Below are 25,304 nucleotides of genomic sequence, written 5' to 3'. Positions count from 1 at the left end.
AACTGCACCAACTATTAATCTGCTTCAAGTGAAGGTAATGCCATTAGCCATGAACTTAAGCCTCTAAAGACTTGATTTCAAGATTTACAAGAGCAAGAGCACTCCAGGAGCCATTATGATGCACAGCTTATTGCTGTAGAGCATTTCATCTTTTGACAGTACCATTTAAACACAGATACTAAATCACGCTTGCTGTTATTACTGTCAGTTACATTGCAGAGTCTACATTCCCACACATAAATAAGAAGCAGAGGTTCACATGATCAGAAAATAATCCAAACAAATTGTTTCGAATTGCATCATTTTGAAGATTTTCTATCTAAAACAACACTAATTTCAAAAGTATACTAATTTGAGGTCAAGGGACAGGGCTGACAGGGTTCAAAAGATTATCAGTTGAAGAATGTTATTTGTAAGATGTTCACAGTATCAGTCAGAGGCCAAGTACATGTCTGTTATCGATGTCTGTATTGTTCATTACTATAGTTGAGTTTAAGCCATTTTTAAGCATATTTGTGTTCAGTTCAGGCCCTTTTTAATCATGTTAGTATACTATTATATGCTTTTTAATTTTTTGAATTAGCTTTTATGTTTATATTTTCAGTATTCATTTAATTTTAGTTCACGTTTTAGTGATTGTAATGCTTTTGTTATTTGTATTAGTTCTTTTCTTTTAAAAAAAAAAAAATGTAACCTTATTCTGTTAACCAAAACGATTTGAATAGTTTTAGTTTAGTTAACAATAACATTTCCACATATCCGTAAAGCAAAAGTAAGGGCAAATATTTACTAGAACCATTCATATTTTATTATTAGTGTTATGTCACACTCGTGTGGAGAGGTTTGGTACTGAAACTATTACTTTTCCCAAAGAAAAACATTTATTCCTGGAAAACAGGAACATAATTAAATTGGATAAAGGAAGGAAAAATCACTATAATTCACAGAATAATTCAAACATGTTTCAGATAACGCATTTCCATATTGCTAAAATACACAAAAAAGCCTGCACTTCTTATTATAAATGGCAATTATAAACCACCAGAGGCCAGTATTTCAGCAAAAGCTGATAAAGTTGTTGTCAGGCCTGTTGAACAGATGGTTTGATGGTTCTCCATGCTAAGTGCAAGCATCTGTTTCACGGTCTGTTTCAGTATGTAAGCTACATCTGAGCTCAAAACATTCTGCCGTTCACTCACACAAAATGAGACGCTTTACCCTGTAAACTGCCATCTAATTGAAGTCATTCGATCTCCTGTCAATATTAATAACTTGCTAAATATAGATCACCATAACTATGACTCACAGGGTTATACATTTTAAAAATACCTTCTGTTTCTAATCCTAAATGCCCTGTTTTTCCCAAACATACCACAAACGTGACGTTACAAGCAGAATTGTCAGTTAGAGTGGGTTACACTTTATTTTAAGATGTCATTGTTACAGTATAATTATACATTTAAGTACTGAGTAATATTAATTAACTACCTGTACTTACTAGTATGGTTAGGGTTAGGATTAGGGTTTGGTTTAGGGTTACTTGCATGTAATTATGCATAACTGATTGTTATTATAATAGTAAGTAGCCTTCATGTAACGTGTGTAACAAGGACACCTTAAAATAGTTACCTTTTAGTGAAGTAGCTGTATTAATTGAACTTCAGGTGTGCTTCGTGCTCATATCAGACATACTGAAGTAGTTCCTTTATGTCAGTACAAACCGTCAAAGTTTAGGCATTGTGGTTGATTGACAGGTAAGGGGCGGTACTTCATTGCGTTCAAAACATATTCAACCACATGAGTGTTTACACTAATGCAGCCAGTGTGGTATGCAGTGTTTTCCCGAATGTGAATGAAAGTATAAAACCTCAAAATGTTTTGTACCCCATTCACCTTAATACAGTGTAAACAAAGTCCTATGCTTATTAGAACAGGAACACACAACCACTTGGAATGCTTTAGCTAGCAAATTTTGAAAATGTAGAAAATAGAAAGCTATTTTTCTGTCCTTGTGGTGTTTCTTAAGGATTTTTATCCTTTTCTGCTTTGTACAGAATATGATTCAGGTTTGAACCAGCTTCCTTAACATTTCAAAAGGCTTTTGTTTCCTGCAAGTGACAAATAACATGGGGAATGTTGCAACAAATCTGAGAGAGAGCTAATCTTCTAATAATCGCACTATGGTGCTCTGAATGCGAGCTGCAGTACGCTTGCTCTCCCTCATGAGATCGCGGGTTTGTCAGAGCTCTGTTGGCTGGGTTATATCATTACCCCTCATGATGGAAGTGAAACTTTCAGAGGAGCCATAATTTCGAAACTGCTCAGACAGATGACGTTTGAGTCACACTCATCATTTTATTACCGCTCTCTCTAAATGTCATGTTCATTCCTGCTCAGTCATTCATCAGCCATCACATCTGTTAATAGGCCTGCTGGAAATCATGCAGTCTGTACATAACTGAGATGGTAACACTAAACAGAGAAGCTACTTGTTGAGCCTGTTTTCACTCATAACATCAACTGGTTTTATATTAACAGTGAATCATTATATTAATAGCAAGCTTGAGATAATATGTAGGTTAAAATAAACATAGTTTAAAAACAGTTAGAAGGAACATATTTTTAATTTGGTGTTAATGAAGGAGTGAATGTCTCTAATGGGACTGAGAGGGCATTTAAAGCAACAAAGAAAAAAAAATCTTTCTGAAATAATTTTTATGTAACCTAATTGCTTTATGTTTTTTTAGTGAATAAACGTAGGGAAACACGTTTTTTTTTTTTTTTTTTTTTCTCAGGGATGTAGGCTATTAGAACTTGAGAAGGTGAAATTATGTACAGTTTTATTAGCACAAAAACAGTGTGTGGTCCTAACATGTTATTCTATCAAATAAAATTTGAAAAGAAAAGTAGAAACTTTCAAAAATATTGTTGTTTTATTCAAATAGTGTGCTCTTTATCGAGAGTAAATTGGATATGTTGGATGTATTGAATGTGACACAGTGGAGCAAGAGGCCTAAGTAGCTTATCTTCCAGGCTCCATCAGCAAATACCCAATCTGCATTTTTGAAAAAAAAAAAAAACACCCAAAATAGCCAGAAAGATTAATTCTAATCAGACTTACACCACATTGTGAGAGGCTTAGCTGCACTTTCCAAAAATTGACCATTATATTCAAGCACACAGGCCACTTTTGGTAAGGAAGCTGTGCATTTTTTTGGTGTAAAAATTAGTTAATGCTCAGCCTTCTGTAAAGCCACAGAAGAGAAAATCCTGGCTTGAGCAACAAGATTAGATTCTCAGCACATAACACCTATTGTGTCCGCTTCAAATCCCACAGATCAGCCATCTCATTGGCAGCCTTGCTGGTTGTTCTCCCTATACGACTACGGGGATGGGATGTGTTAACAAGAATATAAATAAACTCTGGCTGAAAAAAGTAACTACAGAGAAACTATGGGTCTATAAATTTAAAGTGAGGAAGTTCCTTGCCATTATGCCTATAGTGTTATACCAAACAATTTCTTGTGAAAATTCTGTCAAAAAATCTATATACTTGACCAATAGTAATATTGGTGTATGGGTATTTAAAATAGAACATGAAGAACACTGCTCAAAAAACCTTCATTAAACACTTCACTTACATATAGCTACAGCCCTGCCTCTCTCCTTCCATTCATAGTGAAAACCCTCGAAAGAGTTGTTTTCAACCAGGTATAATTGTTTCTCTCACAGAACAACAAACTGGATGCTAACCAATCAGGTTTAAGAAGTGGCCAATCAACTGAGACTGTGCTACTGTCAGTCAAGGAAGCCCTGCGGATTGCAAAAGCTGATTCCAAATCATCAGTTCTTTTTCTGCTGTATCTATATGCTGCTTTTGACACTGTCAATCATCAGATCCTCCTGTCCACCCTCTCATCACTGGGCATCACAGGGATTTGACTTCGCTGGTCTGAATCCTATCTCACTGGTAGGTCTTTCAGGGTGGCTTTGGGAGGGGAGGTATTCAAAGCACATTAACTGGTCTCTGGGGTTCCTCAGGGATCAGTTCTTGGACCCCTCCTCTTCTCCATATACACAACATCACTGGGTCCCATCATACAGGCACATGGGTTCTCCTACCATTGCTATGCTGATGACACACAGCTCTATCTTTCATTTCAACCAGATGATCCAACAGTAGCTGCACGGATCTCAGGCTGCCTGGCAGACATCTCAGCATGGATGAAAGAATATCACTTACTGTGCAACCTGGCAAAGACTGAGCTTCTTGTCTTCCCTGCCACTCCAACTCTACAGCATGATTTCACCATCCTGCTAGGTTCTTCTACAATTACCCCATCAACTTCGGTCAGAAATCTTGCTGTAACCTTTGATGACCAGCTGACCTTCAAAAAAAGACCACATTGCAAAGACTGCTCGATCTTGCAGGTTTGCATTGCACAACATCTGAAAGAACTGGCCCTTTCTAACGGAGCATGCTGCACAACTTCTTGTCCAGGCCCTTGTCATTTCTAGGCTGGACTACTGCAATGCTCTTTTGGCTGGACTTCCATCAATCACAATCAAACCTCTACAAATGATTCAGAATGCAGCGGCATGACTCGTCTTCAATGAGCCCAAAAGAGCCCATGTTACACCTCTCTTTATCTCCTTGCACTGGCTACTGGTTGTGGCTCGCATCAAGTTCAAGACATTGATGCTTGCATATAGAACAGCCACAGGCTCAGCACCCACCTACTTCAACTCACTACTACGAATCTACATCCCCTCCAGATGCCTGAGATCCGCTAGTGAGCGATGCCTCTTGGTACCATCACAGAGAAGCTAAAAATCACTTTCCAGAACATTCTCGTTCACCATTCCTGGCTGGTGGAATGATCTTCCCACCCCTATCCGGAATGCTGAATCCCTGACAAATTTTAAGCGACAGCTGAAAACTCATCCCTTTCGAACCTACTTGACTTCATCCAAAAAAAAAAAAAAATTGTCTTTCTCTTTATTTATTCCTTCCCTTTCTAGCTTGTACTTATTTGAACAATGCCTAAAACTTGGTATTACAAGCACTTCCTGTGTCTGTTTGACTCTTTAAGAAGAATCGCTTTATGTATACCTCAGTTGTAAGTCTCTTTGGATAAAAGCGTCTGCAAAATGAATAAATGTAAATGTTTGGGCATTTTTGCCTTCACTAGTTTAATTTAAATGATCCTTATTCAATGTCTTTGGGTCAACCTTTTCTGTCAGTAGTTCTGGGTCAAAACCGAACACATCTGCTTGTAATCAAACCTGTCATTAATTATCACAAAAAAAAATTTAAATGCTTTTTTGAACCACATATTTTACATATAGCTTGACTGCCTTTTGTTATACATGCTTTAACACCTCCACTCCCTCCTGTCATGTCACAAATGAATTTTTAAACATGCAAATGCCGCATGTCGTTTCCTAATTAGCACGATCTCATAAAAGCATTTAACACTGCAGGATATCTCAACATCCCCCACAAAAAAAAAAAATAAATAAAAAAAATACTTGTATGTATGCAGTGTGTATATTTACATATGCATCTGGCAAATTCCTTCCAACCAAAGCAATTTACAAAGACCGCAGGAGTGAGTCATTGCATTGTTTTAATGATGAGAAAAAAAGATTTGTTCCATTATTATGTCAGGGAGAATGCAAAACCTTAGATTAACTTCTCCACCCACACAGAAAAACCTTGCGTTGCCTTTTTATTGTTGCTCTTTTAAATTACAGTGTCTTGCAAAATCTTTCAAAGGAACAAGAAGGACTTTCAAAATGTTAGTTTTAACTTTTTGTGACTGTGCACTCCTGTTTTAAACTCCTTGCAAAGTGCACAAGCGCTTTCGCCCATATAAGGTATTTAATGTTAGCTACCCCATTCTTGTGGTTGATACCAGGGTGTAAAGTGGTTGTGCACACCTCTCTCCACCCACCACCGAAACCATGAACTGTCATTCTGATGCTGTAGAGGGATTGTGAACTAGAGTATAATGAAAGGCCATTGCCCTATAAATGCAATGAAGCACATTACATTATCAGAAACCAAATAATGTTTTATAAAAATGGACGAAACATTCTGAGGCTGCATTAAAAGCCATGACCCGTACAGATGTGTAACAGCATGAGATTCACATGTCAGCGGGTGAAGTAAAGGAGGAGAGTGGTATGCATGACCTCCTGCTGGAGAAGTTGGGCTACTTTAATTACATTTCAGCAGTGCTGCTTTTCAGAGGCATAGACCATGGTTCTGATCATCTCCTTCTGATTATTAGACCTTTGTAGAGACTCTGTGTGTTGTCAGGCTGTAATTATAAGAAGCTCAGATAGCTTTTTACATGTCAGTGCCTTACACAAAGCAGTTCCAGAGATCTACTGGCATTAGGAGAATAAAAAAAAAACTTTGATGAGAACTGAACCAGCTATATAACTGAATACAAATAAGGTAAACATGTATTTCTTATTTCAATTATAACTATTCCATTGTTTCTTTTATCTTGCATTAACTTGCATTGACTCTCAACATCAACTTTAATTTCAACTGCATGGAATGAATGTAAAATTGTGTTAAATGTCATGGTGCAGAGAGCAAATTGCTTATTAACTGTACCATAAAAAGCACAGTGCGAAGACTGTATGAAGAAATGCCATGAAATTGTAAGATGTATTAAAGTTCACCCCAAAATTAAAATTCTGCCATCATTTACTCACCTGAATGTCACTCCAACCCCGTAGGATTCTTGTGCAACACAAATGAAATTAAACCATTAAAGTAAAAAAAAAAAAAAATAGCTGACAATGTACTAACCCTAAGGCCATCCAAGATATAAATGAATTTGTTTCTTCATCGGAACAGATTTAGTGAAATTTAGGATTACATCACTTGTAATGGATCTTCTGCAGTGAATGGGTGCCGTCAGAATGAGATTCCAAACAGCAGATAAAAACATCAAAATAATCCACAGGTAATCCACATGACTCCAGTCCATCAATTAACATCTTGTGAAGTAAAAATCGGTGTGTTTTTAAGAAACAAATCTGTCCTTAAATTGGTTTAACTTTAAAATGTCACTTCTTGCCAAAATATGAGACTGTAATCCATAATAATCCTTCCTCGGGTAAAAAAAGTCCATCCTGTGTTGTCCTGTCCTAACATACTTGTTTAGAACAGTTTTCCCTTGTAAATTGTACTTGTCATGTGGACTACTTGTGGATTATGGTGATGTTTTTATCAGCTGTTTGGACTCTCATTCTGACGGCACCCATTCACTGCAGAAGATCCATTGGTGAGTAAGTGACATAATGCTAAATTTATCCAGATCTGTTTCAGATGAAGAAACAAACTGATATACATTTTGGCCTTAGGGTGAGTTGTTCTTTTAAGTAGTCCATATGGCTCATGCGCTATTTTCAAATTCTTCTGAAGTCATGCGATAGCTTTATGTGAGAATCAGACTAAAAATATGCACACATGAAAGAGATTTAACAGTTGTGGCAGAGGGTAAGCTATTCAGTGAATGACAGATTTGAATTTTTCCTCCACACAAAGCTATCATATGGCTTTAGTACACTTACAGCACAGAGCATGACCTTTTTAGACCACTTTGACTGGGTTTTGGTTTTAATTTTTGAAACTTGACAGCCCCTGGTCCCCATTCACATACTGAATGGCAAAGAACAGCTTAGACTTTCAGCCACACATCCAGGTCATAAAGGTTTTAGAATGACTTGAGGGTAAATAATGACAGAATCTTTATATTTGAGTAAACCATCTCTTTAAGTACTGTGAAAAGTTGGTCAGAGGTGGATTGGCCTTATTGAGTTCAAAGATAAAAGGAGCATTTTAGAGAATGGGAGAGTGAGAACTTCTTTATGTGACTCATCCTTTCAGCCAGAAGCAGCTATGCTAAAAAAAAGACTTAAAACAAGCAAATATACAGCCATGAAGCTGTGATATAAATAAATCGTATTCATTTTTCTCATGTTGTTAAAAAAAATCCAAAATCATCCACACTTATGGAACATTAGTTATTTGTTATTTATATGTATCTATAGATGATAATCTGTTGCAGTGCTTGTGCCAATTCCTGCTCATCTAGATTAACCTCTTATGTCTCACAATATCTTTCAACTGGACCACAGGTCGCAGCAGGTGTTCATTGATGTCCAGCAGTGTCCAAAGCTCTGTATCCCACAATTCCCTTCACCTGTGCCGACTGAAGGTCCTTCACTCTCTGGGTGAGCAGGAGGCTTCAAACAGCTGCTGCAGAGCTTTGACTGGATCACTCTCATCTCTGTCTCCAAGTTTGCATCAAACTGAAAAGTGCTTCACACTTCCCATCTCCTGAGAGAGGTACGCTCTCAAGGCAAATACTGTTATAGACTATAAATCTAGGTTTTTCTTTGGAGATACAGTATGAACAAAAATTATTCATATTCCAAGACTTTATTATTTGAATATAACTTGATAGACTTCAAGTAGATGGTGTCAGTTCTCCTCAGGTTAACAGAGGAACCACATGTATTTTAATTCTTCTCATTAACTATGAACATAGCATTTTTTGTTCAAAATACATTTATTCTTTGTTTTGAACAGTAAAGTATTTATGTTGTTCAGTAACTTACATAGTAATTTTTTGTATTTAATATTTTGTTTTCTATTGCTTTGCCATTTATTGAGATTTAAAATTTTAATCCTGTAGACTAATTTAGGAAAGGTAGAAAAAAATGATGAAGACCTGGTAAAAAAAAGTTTCCAAAATAGTTTTAATGTGATGTTTATATAACACAAAAGAAAAAGAAAAATTCTGTGAGTGTTAATTAAATAATAAACCCCCCCCCGGGACATTAAAAATTTCTGAAGTAAAGAAACACACTTATATATCTGCACATGCTGCTTATAAGTCTAAATAGCCTTTGGGACCACTGCATGTCTACACTGATACTAAAAGTGATACATCTTGAACAGATGCCTTCAGTATCACTCCTGACAGTAATATCAAAGCTAAATGGCTTTTAGAAGCCCCCGGAATCGCTCTGTTTCTTTAGACAAGAGTGTTTTGCTAGTTGATATTAGACTTGATATTAGACATCAAGCTTTATGGTTTCCACCACATGAGTTTCTTTGACATTACTGGGCACATGGAGGAGGCTGGGATGTGAAATTAACGTTCCGCTCTGATAGCTCTGACCCTGAGTTTGCTGTATTCAATGCTCCAAATATTGATGTACTTAAAATGTATCCGAGGCAATCACCGATGGGCACCAGTAAGGCGCTGTGAATGAATCATTCAGGGAGCCCATGGGAAATTGAACAGAAGCAGTGATCGGATCATTCGCATTTGGTATAACCGTGGAATGTATGATTCAGCATTTGATGTTCGTCACAGTGCTCCTGGAGTTGTCTTCACAATGCTAATCAAAGGAAATTGGCCTGGTAGTCTGCAGTACTAGCTCTAGCGTTCTTCTGAGTATTCAGAGAGTAACATGACGGCAAAACACTGTCAGACAGGGTAAACAGTGAAAGTAGCTTGCACACTGTTTGGTAGTAGGCCTGATATTAAGTATCTTGTTTGCACAGGGAAATAAAATGTTCCCAGAATGAATCTGGACACTAATTTCATTGCATTTGATGAACCAAGTGGCATCTGCAAATAAATGATGCTAGACTATTTCCCAGAACCAAACATATTCTAGTTATTTTTAACCATCTGGTCCCAGGATCATTTTTAGTGGATGAAGTCAGTTCCCTTGAAGTCCTAGGAAAGTAAACACAGGTGTAGTTAATCACATTGACTATGAATAGAATCCACTCTGAAAACTTTAACATTTTCTTTTAAAACAGAGAAGCTAGTTCTGGTATTTTTACTGTTTGTATCACTCAGCTTGGTTTGTGCAGTAACTCTTTCTGCAGGTTACATCATTACACTAGTAGGAGGCAACAAGAAACTATCTTTGAGTGAGTCAGTGAATCAATAATTCAGCCTTTTCATTTAAAAACATTGATTAATTCAGCAATGAAAGCAGCGATTCTCTTTATTAATAAGTCATTGAATCATTCATTTAATTGGTTTGTTCAAAAACAGTGATTCCTTCAGGAAGGAAACGTCACTACTGTGTATTACTCACACCCTAATAGATTTGGAACATTCCACAGTGTGGTTTAAGACCATTCACACCAGGGATGATAACTATAACTCCAAAGTTTTAATAATAGTTTTAATTCTATGAGAGTAGACAATTTGGAAATACTGTTGACAACATAGTTACGTCACTTTGCGTGCGCACTTTGGCGGCAGTGGAGGAAAACACGCGTGATGGATAGAAAAAATGTCTTCTTGTGTCTTACCGTCAGAATCAGATGCAAAAAAGATTGTCTTTATTTTTATATAATACCATCTTTGGAAGATGCCGTTTGAAGCTAAAACAGATGTTTATGGTTGCAAGCCATTAAACAGACGACCTGCAATGATTAGCCTACTACAGTGTGAATTTAATATAAACTATAGATCTACATTATATTTACTGTACCTATGCAGTTTATAGAGGGCGTAATGTATTAGCCCTCCAGCTACAGCATGAAATAATATTTAAGGGTTGTTTGCATGAAAACTTTTTCAACTAAAAATGGAAACCTTTTATATCACTCATTTACATGACAATGGAGTTTTGGGGGCCTACAAGCTGCCTTTTTCTGCCACCATATCATGACATTTTGCAAACACCAAAATGCTCTATAGGGAAGTCCACACCACAGCTATAAAGATAATGACACACAGGAACAACATTGTTGGAATCACTTTCAGAACAATTTTTCGCAGCTGAATTTCCACCACACTTTAAAGAACTTAAGCATTTAAAGTAAAAGACAATACAACTGCAATCCACTTATAATAAACAGACCGTTATTGTCCATTGGTGTGGACACTAATATTGTTACAGTTATCTTTATAGTTATTGTTTTTGCTGTGAATGGACCTTTAGATAGATTAATTTGACTTTGTTTGGAACTTTTTTCATTGGAGGAACAAAATTAGACAACGTAACTGTCAATATTGTGTCTAAATATAAGTTGCTCAATAATAACATCTTGTTTATTGAACTGCAGTAGGACTGTAAAAGCAATATCACACTGTGCTGCTAGTTTGAACGTTCAGCAGGACTGTGATTAGCTGATGTACAGACAAACAACATTCTTGTGATATTGCTTAGGCATAATTGAAAAGGCAGATTTAAAATTACATAGATGCACACTGGAAAAAGCTCTCTCTATGACTGATAGAGCCTAACATTTGATTCAAGCACTCATTTTAACAGTGTTCAAACACACAGACAGCATCATTTATGCAGCTCCTTCATTCATTCTGTTATTGAAGCAAGTGTGAAACAAGTGACTAAGAAACAAGCTGTGGAGGGAGAATATGCTCCAATTTATTGGAACCATGTAATTAAATGCAAAGCAGATTACCCAGTGAATTCATACATCAGTGAAGGCTTGATTAGCGCCTGAAGTATGTGACTATTGGCGTTTCTCCACAGCCAAAATAAAGCTTTTTCACTCATACTCTCAGATGTTTGATGTCAGACAGGTTTTTGTATCTTGGCAACCATTTAATCTCCCCTTAAACACGGTGGCGTCTAAATGAGCCTCATTTCCCAGCAAACTACTCATAGGTATTGTCGTGTCAAATGTTGTTATGGCTGCTAAGCTTGAGTAATGTCAAGAGTGTGTGTGCGTGTGTGTAAACATCCAATAACAATTAAATCACTTGAAGCTTTCACGTCAAGTTAAAGGGATAGTTCACCGAAACATAAAAATACTGTCATCATCACTCACCCTCATTTCTTCTTTCAAAATAGCAATATAGTTGGCATGAAATTAAAGTTCCCCCTATTTGTTTTCTAAATGTATGCTGGACTTCTCCATTCAATTAGACATATTCATGTTCATCTGCATCCACAGGTCCTCATCTGAAAATCAGGCCAAGTCTTCATACTTTTCCTTTTTTGAGAATCTATTACACTCGGATCTGTTACACTTCTGTTTCATCTTGACTTTAAAGAATGTTTTACAAAAGCACAAAAGTGCCATAAGGTTTTAAAGGGACAAAGAATATAACTCATGCTATATCCCAAGAATAATATTGAAGCCTTATCATAGCATTGTGTCAGGGACAGACTGAAATTTTTAATTTAAATTTAATTTAATTTCCAATTTAACATTTTACTGTTTCATCTGTCATTACAGTCAAATTTCATTTGCATATTGCATATACTAAAACTTGATTGATCAAATAATTATAATTTATAACATTTTGAATAATTTAAGAAGATATTTTTTCTAAAGATTGTTAAGTCTGCCATTACTATCAAATTTTATTTGCATGTGCATATACTGAAACTAGATTGATCAAAATGCCAATTTAGAAATAATAATAATAAAATAAAAAAAAAAAAACACCACTGATTGTCTCTGGTGTCTCATAACCAAATGTTATGTGCAAAGTTTGAATTGTATTATTTTTGGGGATATATATCACTTTGGAACAACATGGGAAAATAACGTAAATTATCACAGAATTATTTTTATATTAAGTGCAATAAATTTGACCATTGTCTTGCTTTGTAAGAGATAAAACCTCAAATTAATAATATTATCTGTTTGTAACAGGTAAAGTGGTTACAAATATTGAAATATCTTTTTTGTTTGTAAGTGCTATGATTGTCTTCCCTCAAGTCTATCAAATTTACCATTACTATGAATACAAGATGATGCATGAAAAGTTTCATACAGGATGCTGCTCCTATTTCCCACGCGCATCTTTTGCATTTCATGCCATGTTTGAAACCCACTTAGTGGCCTCCATCTGCCTTGTTTAAATGCACTCATGTTCACAGTCCTCTGGAATTGAGCAGAACACATTTACCACCAATTACCTTCCTCAAGTCATTTACTTTTCTGACATAAAACTTTTAACTCACTCACCGTTGGGTCCTCTTAGCAGTAAAGGTGTAGTATTATGAATGATGGAGGTTTAGGCTGGAGGAGCTTTTATGAGTCAGACAGGAGAAGTGAGAAAGCTGTAATGACATATAAGGCCAGTCCTCCACAGCACTTATCTGCATGATGCAGACCTCAAGACGCCCTCTTCTCTTAAAAGTATTAATGCATAACAAATCCCTGTCTCAACACACAGAAAAAAGCGTTGATTATTCCCAACACATTTAAGCTCTCTCGCAAATACATTAGGCTGTTGTTCAAAAGCACTCAGTTGATCAGAAAGTAATGTGCAGTTGCAAGGGATGTGTAAAACTACATATATTTTCTTAATCGACACATCAGTGGGTTTCCTGAATGACTAGTTGACAACGAGATCTTAAGAAAGGTTCGTATACTCAAGAAAGCCTATAATAGAGCTCAACAGTCTGTTAATGAAGGAAAATACCATTTGTTTTGTCCACAAAACATTTGTGTGTAAACCTTTCAAACTGACCAATTATGAGATCCATGGTTATTAATCAATGGAATATGCTTCTCTTGAAGCCATTAGTCAGTGGTATTTCAATTTAATTTTTTAAAAATCGCATTTAATAGCCAAAACCCAGGTGATCAACTACAGTACCGATGAATCTTGAAGAGACAGATCCATCATGACCCCCCGACTCCCATGAAGCATATATATTTGAAGGATCAAATACATCATTAATTCAGTGTTCAGTGTCACATGATCTCAGAAATCATTCTAATATGCTGATTTGCTGCTCAGGAAACATTACTTATTATTATCAATGGTGAAAACAGTTGTGCTGCTTCATTTAGTTCAAAAGAAAAGCATTTATTTGAAATATAATATTTTTATAACATTATAAATGTCACTACCGTCACTTTTGGTCAAGTTAATGTGTACTTGTTAAATAAAAGCACTGGTTTATATGAAAATTGTACTGACTTCAAATAGAAAGCAGTTCTTTTAAATAGAAAAATATTTTACAATATTGCTTTTGCTGTAGGCCTATTTTGGATCAAATAAATGCAGGCTTGGTGTGCAGAAGAGAATTCTTTAGGAAACATTAAAAATCTTACTGTTCAAAAACTTTGACTGGTAGTGTAGCATTTAGTCATGTCCTAATGTCCTTTATCATTGCATTAAAAATGATTAAATGAAGTACAGCTAAACAATCATTTAATAAATATGTAATAAGGTGTTCTGACATTAGCTCAACACATTATCCTAATTCTAAACTGTTATCTACATCATGAAATATTTAATGCATCCTATCACAATGCTGACAAAGGCACCTGATATGACTGATATGCTAATGTCTTGAATTTTCAGACATGTCATGCTTGTCTCATAAAAGAGAAAAATCAACATTAATCAAATTAGAATAAGGCGCTGCCACATCAGCACCACATGCAGTGACTTTCTATTGTGTGCCCAGTGTTATGATGCTGCCTGGCATCACAATGTGGGCCTGGAATTTCCATTGCTTTGATTGAGCCAGCAGGTACTCAAGCTAAGAGTGATCCAAATACACCCGTGTGAGTTCATTATAATACATATCCAGAATGAAAATATAACTCATGGAGTCTGGAGGTGTGTTTGGCATTTTTATGTCACCTTATTACGCTTCGAGCCATTTATTAATTATCACCAGCTTTAGAAGTAATTTAATCCTTTAAATTCAGTGTCATTACACTTTTTAAACAGCAGTTCTGAAGGACAAACTCTAAAACCTTTTAAAAGGTTCTAGAACATATTGGCACTCTTTCATACATCTACAGCGTAGGTCTGCATTCAGTATACCTTTTTAAAAAATTTTATTGATGTGGTTTTTTGAGACAGGGGAAAACAATATTTCATAAGTCCAGCAGTGGTTTCCATGTTCTTCTATGATAGCTTTTATGTTGCAGATCAAATACAGTTTTCTTCTGGAGAAATAAGATAAATAATCAAACAGGCTTTCCTCTTTCTAGGATGTTCAAAGCAGAACACAGACAGTGGGTAAAAGTTCATTTTACTACATAGCCTGACAAAATTTCTTCATGACATTTTTGTATGTCTTGTATGTCTCAAATACAAAACAATTCACTAAATTAAATAAGTTTATATTCAGCCACTTTTTGATTTTTATAATGATAGATTTATACTGATGTTGTTGTTGTTGTTATTATTATTATTATTATTATTATTATTATTACTGTTATTATTACTAACTACACAGATTTCACCTGGTTGTTATTATATATATATATATATTATATATATATATATATATATATATATATATATATATATATATATATATATATATATATATATATATATATAAAACACTTAAATCTTTTTAAGTATTTTATTAGTTTAAATAAAATATTAATTTAATTTATAATCTAAAAATTTTAATAAAATATTTTGGTTCTCTCTGAGCACAACACTTTACATTTTAATTCAGTCAGTGACCATTTTCACATCAAATATCTAGTTGCAATAACTAGTTCTTATAGAAAAGCTTGATGGGTCTTTATGTATTTTAAGGCCACTTGCCTCTAGATCCAATAGAGGTCTCTTTTAGGACATAGTAAGGAAGGATTAAAACATTCAGAAAAGACCTTGCCTTGTCTTTCTGATAACAGACATTTTTCAAAATTACAACAAACCTTTTAAAAAATAGAAATAACTGTATGCACCTTTAATATTACAAGATGTTACTGTACTTACAGTGTTTTGTAATGGCTGAGAGGTCATTGTTTTAAAGGTAAGACACTTCTGTCCAACATTAAATCATTCCTGGAGTTTGAGAACATCTAACACCTTCTAAGAAACCATTTGTGGACTGATTAGACTAAAATTGAGCTCTTTGGCCTGAAAGTGATGTGTTATATGTGGCACAAACCAACTACACTTCACAGTGGAGATTTTCACCATGGAGAACCTGTTTCAGTTATCCAAAGATCCACACGGTGAAGATTGATTTTCCATCAGGACAATGACACAGAGCACACAACAAAAAGGATAAAAGGCTGGCTTGGAACTGCTGCAGCTAGAGCCAGCCTTGAATGCAATCAGAAATGTTTGGCAGACTCAAAAATTGCTGGCCACCGATGCTCTTGTGTAATCTAGCAGAACTAATTTGCATTGAAGAACAGGTAAAAATTCCTCATGTAAATGTGTGACATTCAAACAAACACAAGAAGATTAACTGGGAGTAGAAAGGTACCTTTGTAAGTGGGAAATATGTTTTTAATTTCATAGACATCATTGTACTTCAATAAATATTCATTTTTGGCTCATAAATATGTTGTTGGGGGAGGAAATTTAATTGGCAATAAGGAGGGGTGCATTTTCTGTCAAAATATTGTGTTTAAATGCTTGTTTAATAATCTTCTTCTTTCCAAATCATATTTGGCTCATAAAACTCCCCCCAAATATGACGTAAGCTGAAAAAGGCCTGAAACTACAGTAGCCTACAGACTGCAACTGCTTGCAACAGGAAGATTCATATGCAAGTAACTTCCTTCCTCCTCGCTACTGCAGCTAAAACTGCAGCCTTTATTGTCTTGTGAAAGAGAGGCCTTGTATAGCGTCACTGCTGCAAGTGTTCAGTACTCTGTTGTATTATTTGGAACTTACCCATGTAATTGGTTGAGATCCGTGGCCAGCTATGAGGTCACCGAGGTCCGGACCTCGGTACATTTTTCATGTTCAAAAATACTGTTTTTCTCTGAATGACTAATTTGCTGTTAAACTCCTCATATGAATGTCTGCATGGCATGTATAATTCAGTTTAGACAGATTGTAAAAATGTTTAGCGTCAGTGTTGTGAAAATAATCGCTGTGACACGCTGGCGGTGTGAATGCATTTTGATAATGTTGTGAATGAGGGCGTGAGCGCAGCCTCTGTGTTGCCAGATCCAGCTATTACAAGCGTGTTTTGACTTGTCTTTTTCACTTAAGTTGACTAAAGTTAATAAAGTAAGACGTTGCAGTTTAGGGTCAGCAATATCTTTATCTTATATTAATTCCAAAAGATTTTAAATAATTAAAAAAAAAAGTTTATTTTTATTTATATTTCGGTTTTTGTTTGTTTTAATAGCAATATCTGCCAACACAGCATCGCCTGCATTGCTGCACTTAAACTGACAGTAATCAAAATAGCCCACAGACAGGTTATCGCTGACAGGAAACAACATAACCCCCCCAAAAATATGATATTATCTGTCAGAAACGTTATCAACGTTGTCAAAAAAAAAAAAAAAAAACAGGAGCATTTAAACCTAGTACACAGATCTGTAGAACAAGTAGGTTACGGTTCTCAAATCATGCTAAGAGCACTAGACAATGTTATAAGCTATACTGCAACGGTTATTAATAACAATTATGACAGTGATATGTATTGTTGTATGAATAATAAACAACTCATAAAATTATCCACCCCTAACTATAGTAAAGTATTAACAAATTACCTAATAAATAGGGTATAATTTTAAAATGATCATCCCTCCAAAATCTTTCACAAACATCTACATTTCTCTCTTTTAAAGTGTTTATAGTGTATATAATGAGATGTATTTGTAGGGGTTATCATAATACAATTAATAACTTCAAATTTCAAAGCCTGGCTACAGCCATGCAAGTGTTAAAAAGATGGTTGAGACTTAATCTCACTGAAATATTAGCATAATTTAAACATGGCTTAAAAAGGCATATTGTAAGCCCTAAGGATATCAGAGGTGTTTTGTTGTTGGAGGAGGTGTTCTTATCTCGTGTTGTTTTTTGAGAGAAATGTGTGTAATTTTTTTATATTATTTATTTGTTATTATGTTATTTTGAGAGATTTCAGACATTGCATAATGTGGTGGATTTTTTACATAACGACTCAGGTATGAAGAGTATGATAATGAGATAATGAGAAGCAAGGAAAAGATTTTCCTGTGGTTAAATAAGCATGTTTGATGAAGTTGATAAGCTATTGAAGCACTGACAAATGAGCTTCACAAGTTCACCTCAACCCAGGTCATCTGAAGTACACTTTTTAAATAGTTTGATTTATCTATTTATTAGGATGTTTATGCTTTGTAACTCTTGTTAAAATATTTATATTTTTCTTTCTTTCTTAATAATTTTTAAAATGTAACTTTTATTTAAGATTTTTTTGTAGCTACAATAATGACACTATGATTTGATTAATGTCCCTGGACTACTCTTTTTAAATATTTGAATTCTTTTTTTGTTTATTTACTTATTTGGGAGCATATGCAGCTACAATAAAAACATTGAGATTAAATGGCTTTAATACTCTTTTTAAATTATTTCCATTGTCCTTATTTATTTATTTATTTATTTAGTGAATTAGAAAATTTCTGCAGCAACAATAAGGACACTGAGATCAGATGAATGTCACTTTTCAAATTATTTAAAATTTCATTTATTAATTTAAGATAATCTGCAGCTACACTGAGGAATTCTCTAATAAATACCTACAAAAAGGACTTGATGAATGTAGCATGATTACTCATTTTTAATTATTTTGTCGGATTTAGAAAATCTAATCAGTGATGACAAACACTTGGATTTGAAGGACATCACTGGACTGCTCATTTTATCATTAATTAATTAAATTTTCAATTATTTTAATTTAATTTCTCAACTTCTATTAATTAGAGAATGCATGCAGCTATAGAACACTGAAATTTGATGATTATCACACACTTAATTATTGAATTATTACTTTTATTATTATTTAGTTTTGTCAAATGATTAATCGCAATTAATCGCATCCAAAATAAAAGTTTTGATTTACATAATATATGTATGTGTACTGTGTTTATTTATTATGTATATATAAATACACACACATTTATTATATAATTTGAAAATATTTACATGTATTTACATTTAAACAGTATATGGATATTATCATATTTTATTCTATATATAAATATGTTTAATATATAAACATAACATTTTTCTTAAATATATACATGCATTTGTTTATATTTATAAATACATAATAAATACACACAGTGCACACTCATATATTATGCAAACAAAAACTTTTATTTTGGATGCAATTAATCGTTTGACAGCACTATTATTATTACTTATTAAGTTATGTACATTTTTAAATTAGAGAATCTATACAGTTATAAAAAGGACAAGGGGATTTGATTAATGTCACTTGTTAGAACTATTTACATTTTGCTTTCATTTGAAATATTTCAAAGATCTCGTAAAAAATGAAAGTTCTCTCCAGTATCCATGGTCTTTTATACTTTCGGAGTTCAAACCAACAGAACTGTTTAATTAAGAGGTCAGTGTGTTGCCTTACCCCGGAGGTTGCCATGGGTTCCCTCAGGAATTTCTCATACTAATTCTATTCAGCTAAAAACAAAGGTGCTTCATGATGCCATAGAAGACCTTTTTGTCTAATGGTTTTAATAAAGAACCTTTAACATCTGAAGAACCTTTCTGTTTCACAAAATGTTCTTTGTAGCGAAATAAGGTTCTTCCGATTATAAAAAGGTAAGAAAGAGATGGTTCTTTAAAGAACTTTTGACTGAATGGTTCTTTGTGGAACCAAAAATGGTTCTTCTATGGCATCGCTGTGAAGAACCTTTTGAAGCACCTTTATTTTTAAGAGTGTATGGCAGAAACTGCTAACTATACACAGCTCAGTTGAAGGAACAAGGCAGAGACCTGCACTCACAGCACAAAGAGCAGTGTCACAGAGTCAGATCACATTCAAAGCATCACCAACTAAGTGCTCATTAGGGGGCTGTTGTCTCAAGCTGGCAAGAGTGTTGGCTTTCCAATGATTCACAAAGACTGTCTTGTTGCCTTTGTGGGCAGCCATTACTCACTCACAGTATGGCAATATATAATTACTTCTCTGTTTCCCAGCATCCCGTATTTACTCAGAGTGGCCCTGTGGCAGTGTGATTGGGCTCAAATCATAAAACACCCTTTCCTCTTATAACATAACACGTCATCTGTGGCGTATCTCAAAGGCAGGGCTCCTGTTCAGAGAGATAAGTCACACCGAGTTTCTGTGACATTGTGTTTCGACCCTTCAGATTGTCCATGCATTTCAAGTCTTACCACCTGGTGTTTTCCCATAGGCAAGGTTTGAGGTCAAAGTCTAGTTTGGATGAAGCATTTGCTTCATGATCTCATGACTGAACGGCTATGAACTACTGCCTTTGGCATTTGTTAGGGCTCTTATTATAGAGTTTCGAAGCAGAGATTAATAAATTATTACCTACATGGCATTTTATGCCTTGGCCTTTGCTATATTTATTTAACCCAGTGTTAGCAAACTGTTACTTTCAACTTCTTTTCTACAGCATCACATCATCAAATTCAGTACACACACAGAGAAAATTGTATTAAAAATTTACAAGTGGGAGGACAATTAGAGGGTAAGCCAACTTTGGCAGCCTTGCAAATGAAAGTCGTGGAGAGTTTGCAGGATATTGAAGAGGCTCAGGATTAAATCTTATTCTGAATATTAAAACACTACATCAAATGATTTCCATCAGATTTTTTTAAAACAAGCTCATGTTTTCACCTGTAGCTTTCCAACTCCACCATATTACTTGGCCTCTGATAATAATAAAAAAAAAGGAAAATATATAAACATATGTTTTCTTATATAAACATACATTTCTTAAACCATTTTCATAGGTTTAACATTACATTATCCATTTGGAAAAATTTACTAGAAACACCAGAAACCGGAAATGTAAAGCATTGTTCCAGTATGAATCAGGTGCGACTTCCCATGTTCAGGAAAAATGTGGATACTAATGTCAAAAGTATAATGAATGTTCAGTTAATTAAAGCAAATTTATGTGTTTTCACCTTCAGTTTTAAAATCAATACCCTGAATGTCTTCTTTTTCTTTCCCCTACTTCCCGCCAAACATCTGTCAGGAAGATGAGAGGGTATAAAATTCCATGAAAAGAGCGGATTGCAACAAATGTACATGTACAGCTATATTGCTATATTTACGACAGTGAATACCACTCACTTAACTGTAGGAGCAACAAAGTCACAAAAATACACAAAACTACATACATATGCGTTATAAATGAACCATACTGACACAAAGACCATAAAGAGCAAGATGTGAGGTCAGATGTGTTTTCAGATTGTGAAATGATGAAAGCAAGAATAACTGGGAGAGAGAGGGCAAACAGGTGGATTCAGTCAATGTTTACTTACTGTAATTTCATGTGTGCCAAAACTTTTATAAAGCAAGGTCCACATATGAGGATTTATGGCTATTTTGCAACTCACAGAGAGCCTGATTAGACATTCTAGAGAACAGCTTACAACTTGAGAGGCAATCTATTTGAAAAACAATAGCACCCAACTTAAAATATTTAATAACTGAGTGTGAAATTTCGATTTCCAACAGAAGGAAAATTAACATAATTTGTCATCATAATATGTGATGTCAGATACCAACATACAGATGAATCTCACGAAGCCCCAAAATTTAAATTTATTTTTGCTAAAAGTAAATGAAGCCCACAGTCATGGCCAAAAGTTTTGGAAGTGAAATAAATTTTGTGTTTTGCAAAGTTTGCTGCTTCAGTATTTGTAGTTTATTTTTCCACATGTTTCTATGGTATACTGAAAAACAATGATAAGCATATCATAAGTTTTAAAGGCTTTTATTTGCAAAAAAGTGAGTCAATACTGTATTTACAGTTCTTCATAACCTCTGAAATTCGCTCTGGCATGCTGAATATCAGCTTCTGAGTCAAATCCTGACTGATGGTGAGCCATTCTTTCCTTATAAGTTCTCTGAGTTGATCACAATTCGTGGCTTCTGCTTGTCCACTCGCCTTTTGAGGACTGACCACAGCTTCTCTATGGGATTGAGATCCGGGGAGTTGCCTGGCCACGGATCCAAAATTTCAATGTAATGATCTTCGAGCCACTTCTTTATCACTCCTGCTTTGTGACATGAAAGAGCACATTCCATTGGTTGAAAAGCAATCTCACACATGGATGGTCTCAGGAGGCTTCACTGTTGGCACGTCACAGGACTTTACACACAGGATCTTTCATCTTTTCTTCTCCAAACAATAGATTTTCCAAATGTCCCAAACATTCGGAAGGGAGCTTCAACAGAGAAAGTAACTTTGCACCAGTCTTCTGCTGTCCACTCCTTGTACTTCCTGCAGAATTTCAATCTGTCCTTGACATTTTTCTTGGAGAGAAGTAGCTTCTTTGCTGCCCTTCTTGACACCAGGATGTTGTCCAAAAGTCTTGGCCTCACTGTGCGTGCAGATGCTCTCACACCAACCTGCTGCCATTCCTGAGCAAGCTCTGCACTGCTGGAGACATGATTTCAGCTGACTCCTCAGGAGGAGATGGTCCTGGTGCTTGCTGGACACTCTGGGACGTCCTGAAGACTTCTTCACTGCAGTTGAACCTCTCGTCTCGAAGTTCTTGATGATCCGGTAAATGGTTCTTTCAGGTGCAATATTCTTTGTAGCAATTTCCTTGCATTTGAGGCCATATTGATTGGTTGTTTCTTTGGAGGAAACCATTGCTAACAAGAACACAATGAATGGAAGCACTTCTTCTCTCCTTTTATAGCAATCAGTCTGCTCTTCCAGTCTATTTAGTATGAAAGTGATTTCACCTGACTAGTACTCATTCACTATCACATGTGCTGCTGATATGATTAGTCAATTAATGTTAGCTGCTCATTTTGTGTCAGGATTAATAAAAACAGTGATTGTTTTTTTTTTTTGTGAAAAGTTCATTTTTTAGCCAATGAAGCTTTTAGCAATTATTTAAAATGCATCTAATCACTCTACACAATAATCTAGAAACAATGTGAATGAACACCACAACAGCTTAAGAAGCAAACTTTGCAAAACACAAAATTAATGTCACTGCCAAAACTTTTGGCCATGACTATACAATTATGACAATTAATATGTTTTTCATTGTAACATTATTTTAAAGACAGTTTAGCAAGTTTTACCACCCAATTCTCATTACCATAATTCAACCTGCTTACATCTAGACTGCTATTTCCATTATTTTCAATGCATTTTATTTTATTAAAATCAACATAATTTAAAGGTGGTAATACCAGCCTGCTGTGATATATATTTTCACCACATTACAGAGTCTATAAGAACATATTTTTGCATTAAAGCAATGGGAATTTTGCTTAATTGTTTTGAAAAGAACGCTTCACAATAAGTTACAATCCAAAAAAAACAATCTTAACCAATAAACCCATCATGTGCTATAAACTGTCAATATGGGCTGATTATTTTAGCCAGTACTATATTCACAATGCAGCATGGCCTAGTGATTAATTGTTTTTATAAAGACGGATGCAACAAATTAAAAATATCGAGGACACATTTTTTTATTTAAACTTTTATTATCATTATTAAATTAAGTAATATCCTTCCACTAAAAGATGTAGTCCCTGACATGGCAGATCATCTGCTATGGGAGCGGCGCAGTGATATGATGAAGAGCTAGTACTGTATCATGGAGTAAACCTATCAGAATCTGTCCCAGTTTTGTAATTTTCTTTGAACAAAAAACATTTGATTTTAATTTTGCAGTTAAACGTTCTGCACGGGTTTCGTGAGAATCACGCACATGTTATGTTGGGATACATTTCTCTCCGCTACCTGTTGCACATCAATGAACGTTCACTTCACTTCCGTTATTGCTCAAATGATGCGCCAACTCCTCTAAAACTTCCGCTTTACCGATCTGATCGTTTCTCCTCTTTTCCATGATCAAATCCTCCAAACTCTGAAACTCCAGCACATGAAACTGTTTGTCAGGCAAGAAGAGCTTTAATCTGTACGGCTGCTTTCCTATCCGTATCTCCCCTCCCATCTTGAACTCCCGTTTACCGAATTTGCACCATGCGGCGAAACACTCCGAATTTCTCCAACTTAACTCTCTGTCTTTAGCCCCCACCTGCTCCATCGCGTTCTGCACCACCATGTCAGGACTGAGGGGTTTGAATTTGTACAGCTCGTTTACGATCCTGCCCCTCCTGCCCTGACCAGCATCGGTCAGAAAACTGTTCTTGACCTCCGCCCGGTGCAGGTGCACCACCTGGAAGTCCCCCACGTACACAGCCCAGTGCGGGTACTGACCGGCGCACATGAACTCCAGCACGTCCCCGGGCTTACATCTGTTCAATAAATTCTCCGGGCTGAACGTCTCCAGTTCCGTAGTGTTGCTGCTTCTCTCATAAATGCACTCGTCTCGGTGGTACACAGCGCAGTCCAGCTCGTTGTAGCGCTTCTCTTCTTCCTGCTCCGGTCCATCAACAGGCTGGTGATGGTTATCTTCCAGTTCGTCGTCGTCGGTGGCGAAAATGTACGAGACCCCGATCCGCGGGCCGTCTTCCTCCGTGTCCAGTCCGTTAGGGTCGGTCGTGGGAACTTCGGCGTAACTTAGGTGTGACAGTTTGTCAACCTGGTTGCCCATATATGCCACTTCAGCAGCGGACAGATGGAGTGAAACGAGCTCCACCTGTTACGAGCAGAGAGAGGTGGACATCTGGAAGTAGACTGACTGCGATGCTCCGTCTGCGCAGAGAGTTGCTTACTAACGCTGCATATGCCAGATCCGCGCGCATCACAATTACAGACCAAAACAAAGCACTTTACATAAGAAGAGTTGTTGTGTGGGATAGTCCGAGGTTACATCAGTCTGTGTATCCAGTGATTCGCGTTGTTGCACCAGGCGGTTAGTAGTCCTATCACACCTGATGTTTCCAAGCAGAAAGTTCTTCAAAGCTTCACTGACATGCTGAAAAAAATAATGTTGCTCCGGAATCCGAATAGAACGCCAAATACGTTATTTCCGTCCTGCAGAAACGTAAAACGCTCTGTTTGTTTGTCAGAGTGTTCTGTTTTGAACTGCGCCTGCTGCGCGTTGCTCGGGTTTATCAGATATCATGCGAACTAACCGGCAGAGCTGAAGAAACCCAACCACAGCCACATTTATTACACACGCTCCCGCATTTAAAGAGACATCGCTGAAAAAGCACAACACGGTGTAAAGCGGTTTAGACAGGCGTCATTACGAATTATTAATATGATAAAGCAGCTCACCCAGCTGTCCTGTTAACAGTACGCAGTGCATATTAGAGGAGCCACAAGAAATAGACAAACAACAACAAACAAACAAAAACATAAACTTAGTCCTATGACATAATAATAATAGGACATAAAATAATTTAGTTAACGGGGGACTAGGGGGATTTTGTGC

The 25,304-nt window shown here is 35.9% G+C and overlaps 1 protein-coding gene across 1 annotated transcript; it reads right to left on the bottom strand.

Moving 5' to 3' along the window:
• Positions 1-22,889: 22,889 nt before the first annotated feature.
• Positions 22,890-25,073, bottom strand: lratd2a (LRAT domain containing 2a). The gene has a single exon (XM_042744699.1). It carries the CDS (start codon positions 24,516-24,518, stop codon positions 23,712-23,714), a length of 807 nt encoding a protein of 268 aa, XP_042600633.1. The 5' UTR covers positions 24,519-25,073; the 3' UTR covers positions 22,890-23,711.
• Between the last annotated feature and the right edge of the window lie 231 nt (positions 25,074-25,304).

Source organism: Cyprinus carpio, chromosome B19 (genome assembly GCF_018340385.1).
Source record: "Cyprinus carpio isolate SPL01 chromosome B19, ASM1834038v1, whole genome shotgun sequence".
NCBI lineage: Eukaryota > Metazoa > Chordata > Actinopteri > Cypriniformes > Cyprinidae > Cyprinus > Cyprinus carpio.
Note: the sequence above shows the minus strand (reverse complement) of the source record. Positions and strands in the feature narration are given on the sequence as shown.

Excerpts from the sequence above, each read along its gene's own strand:
- lratd2a (XM_042744699.1), bottom strand. The coding sequence starts at position 24,518 with ATGGGCAACCAGGTTGACAAACTGTCACACCTAAGTTACGCCGAAGTT.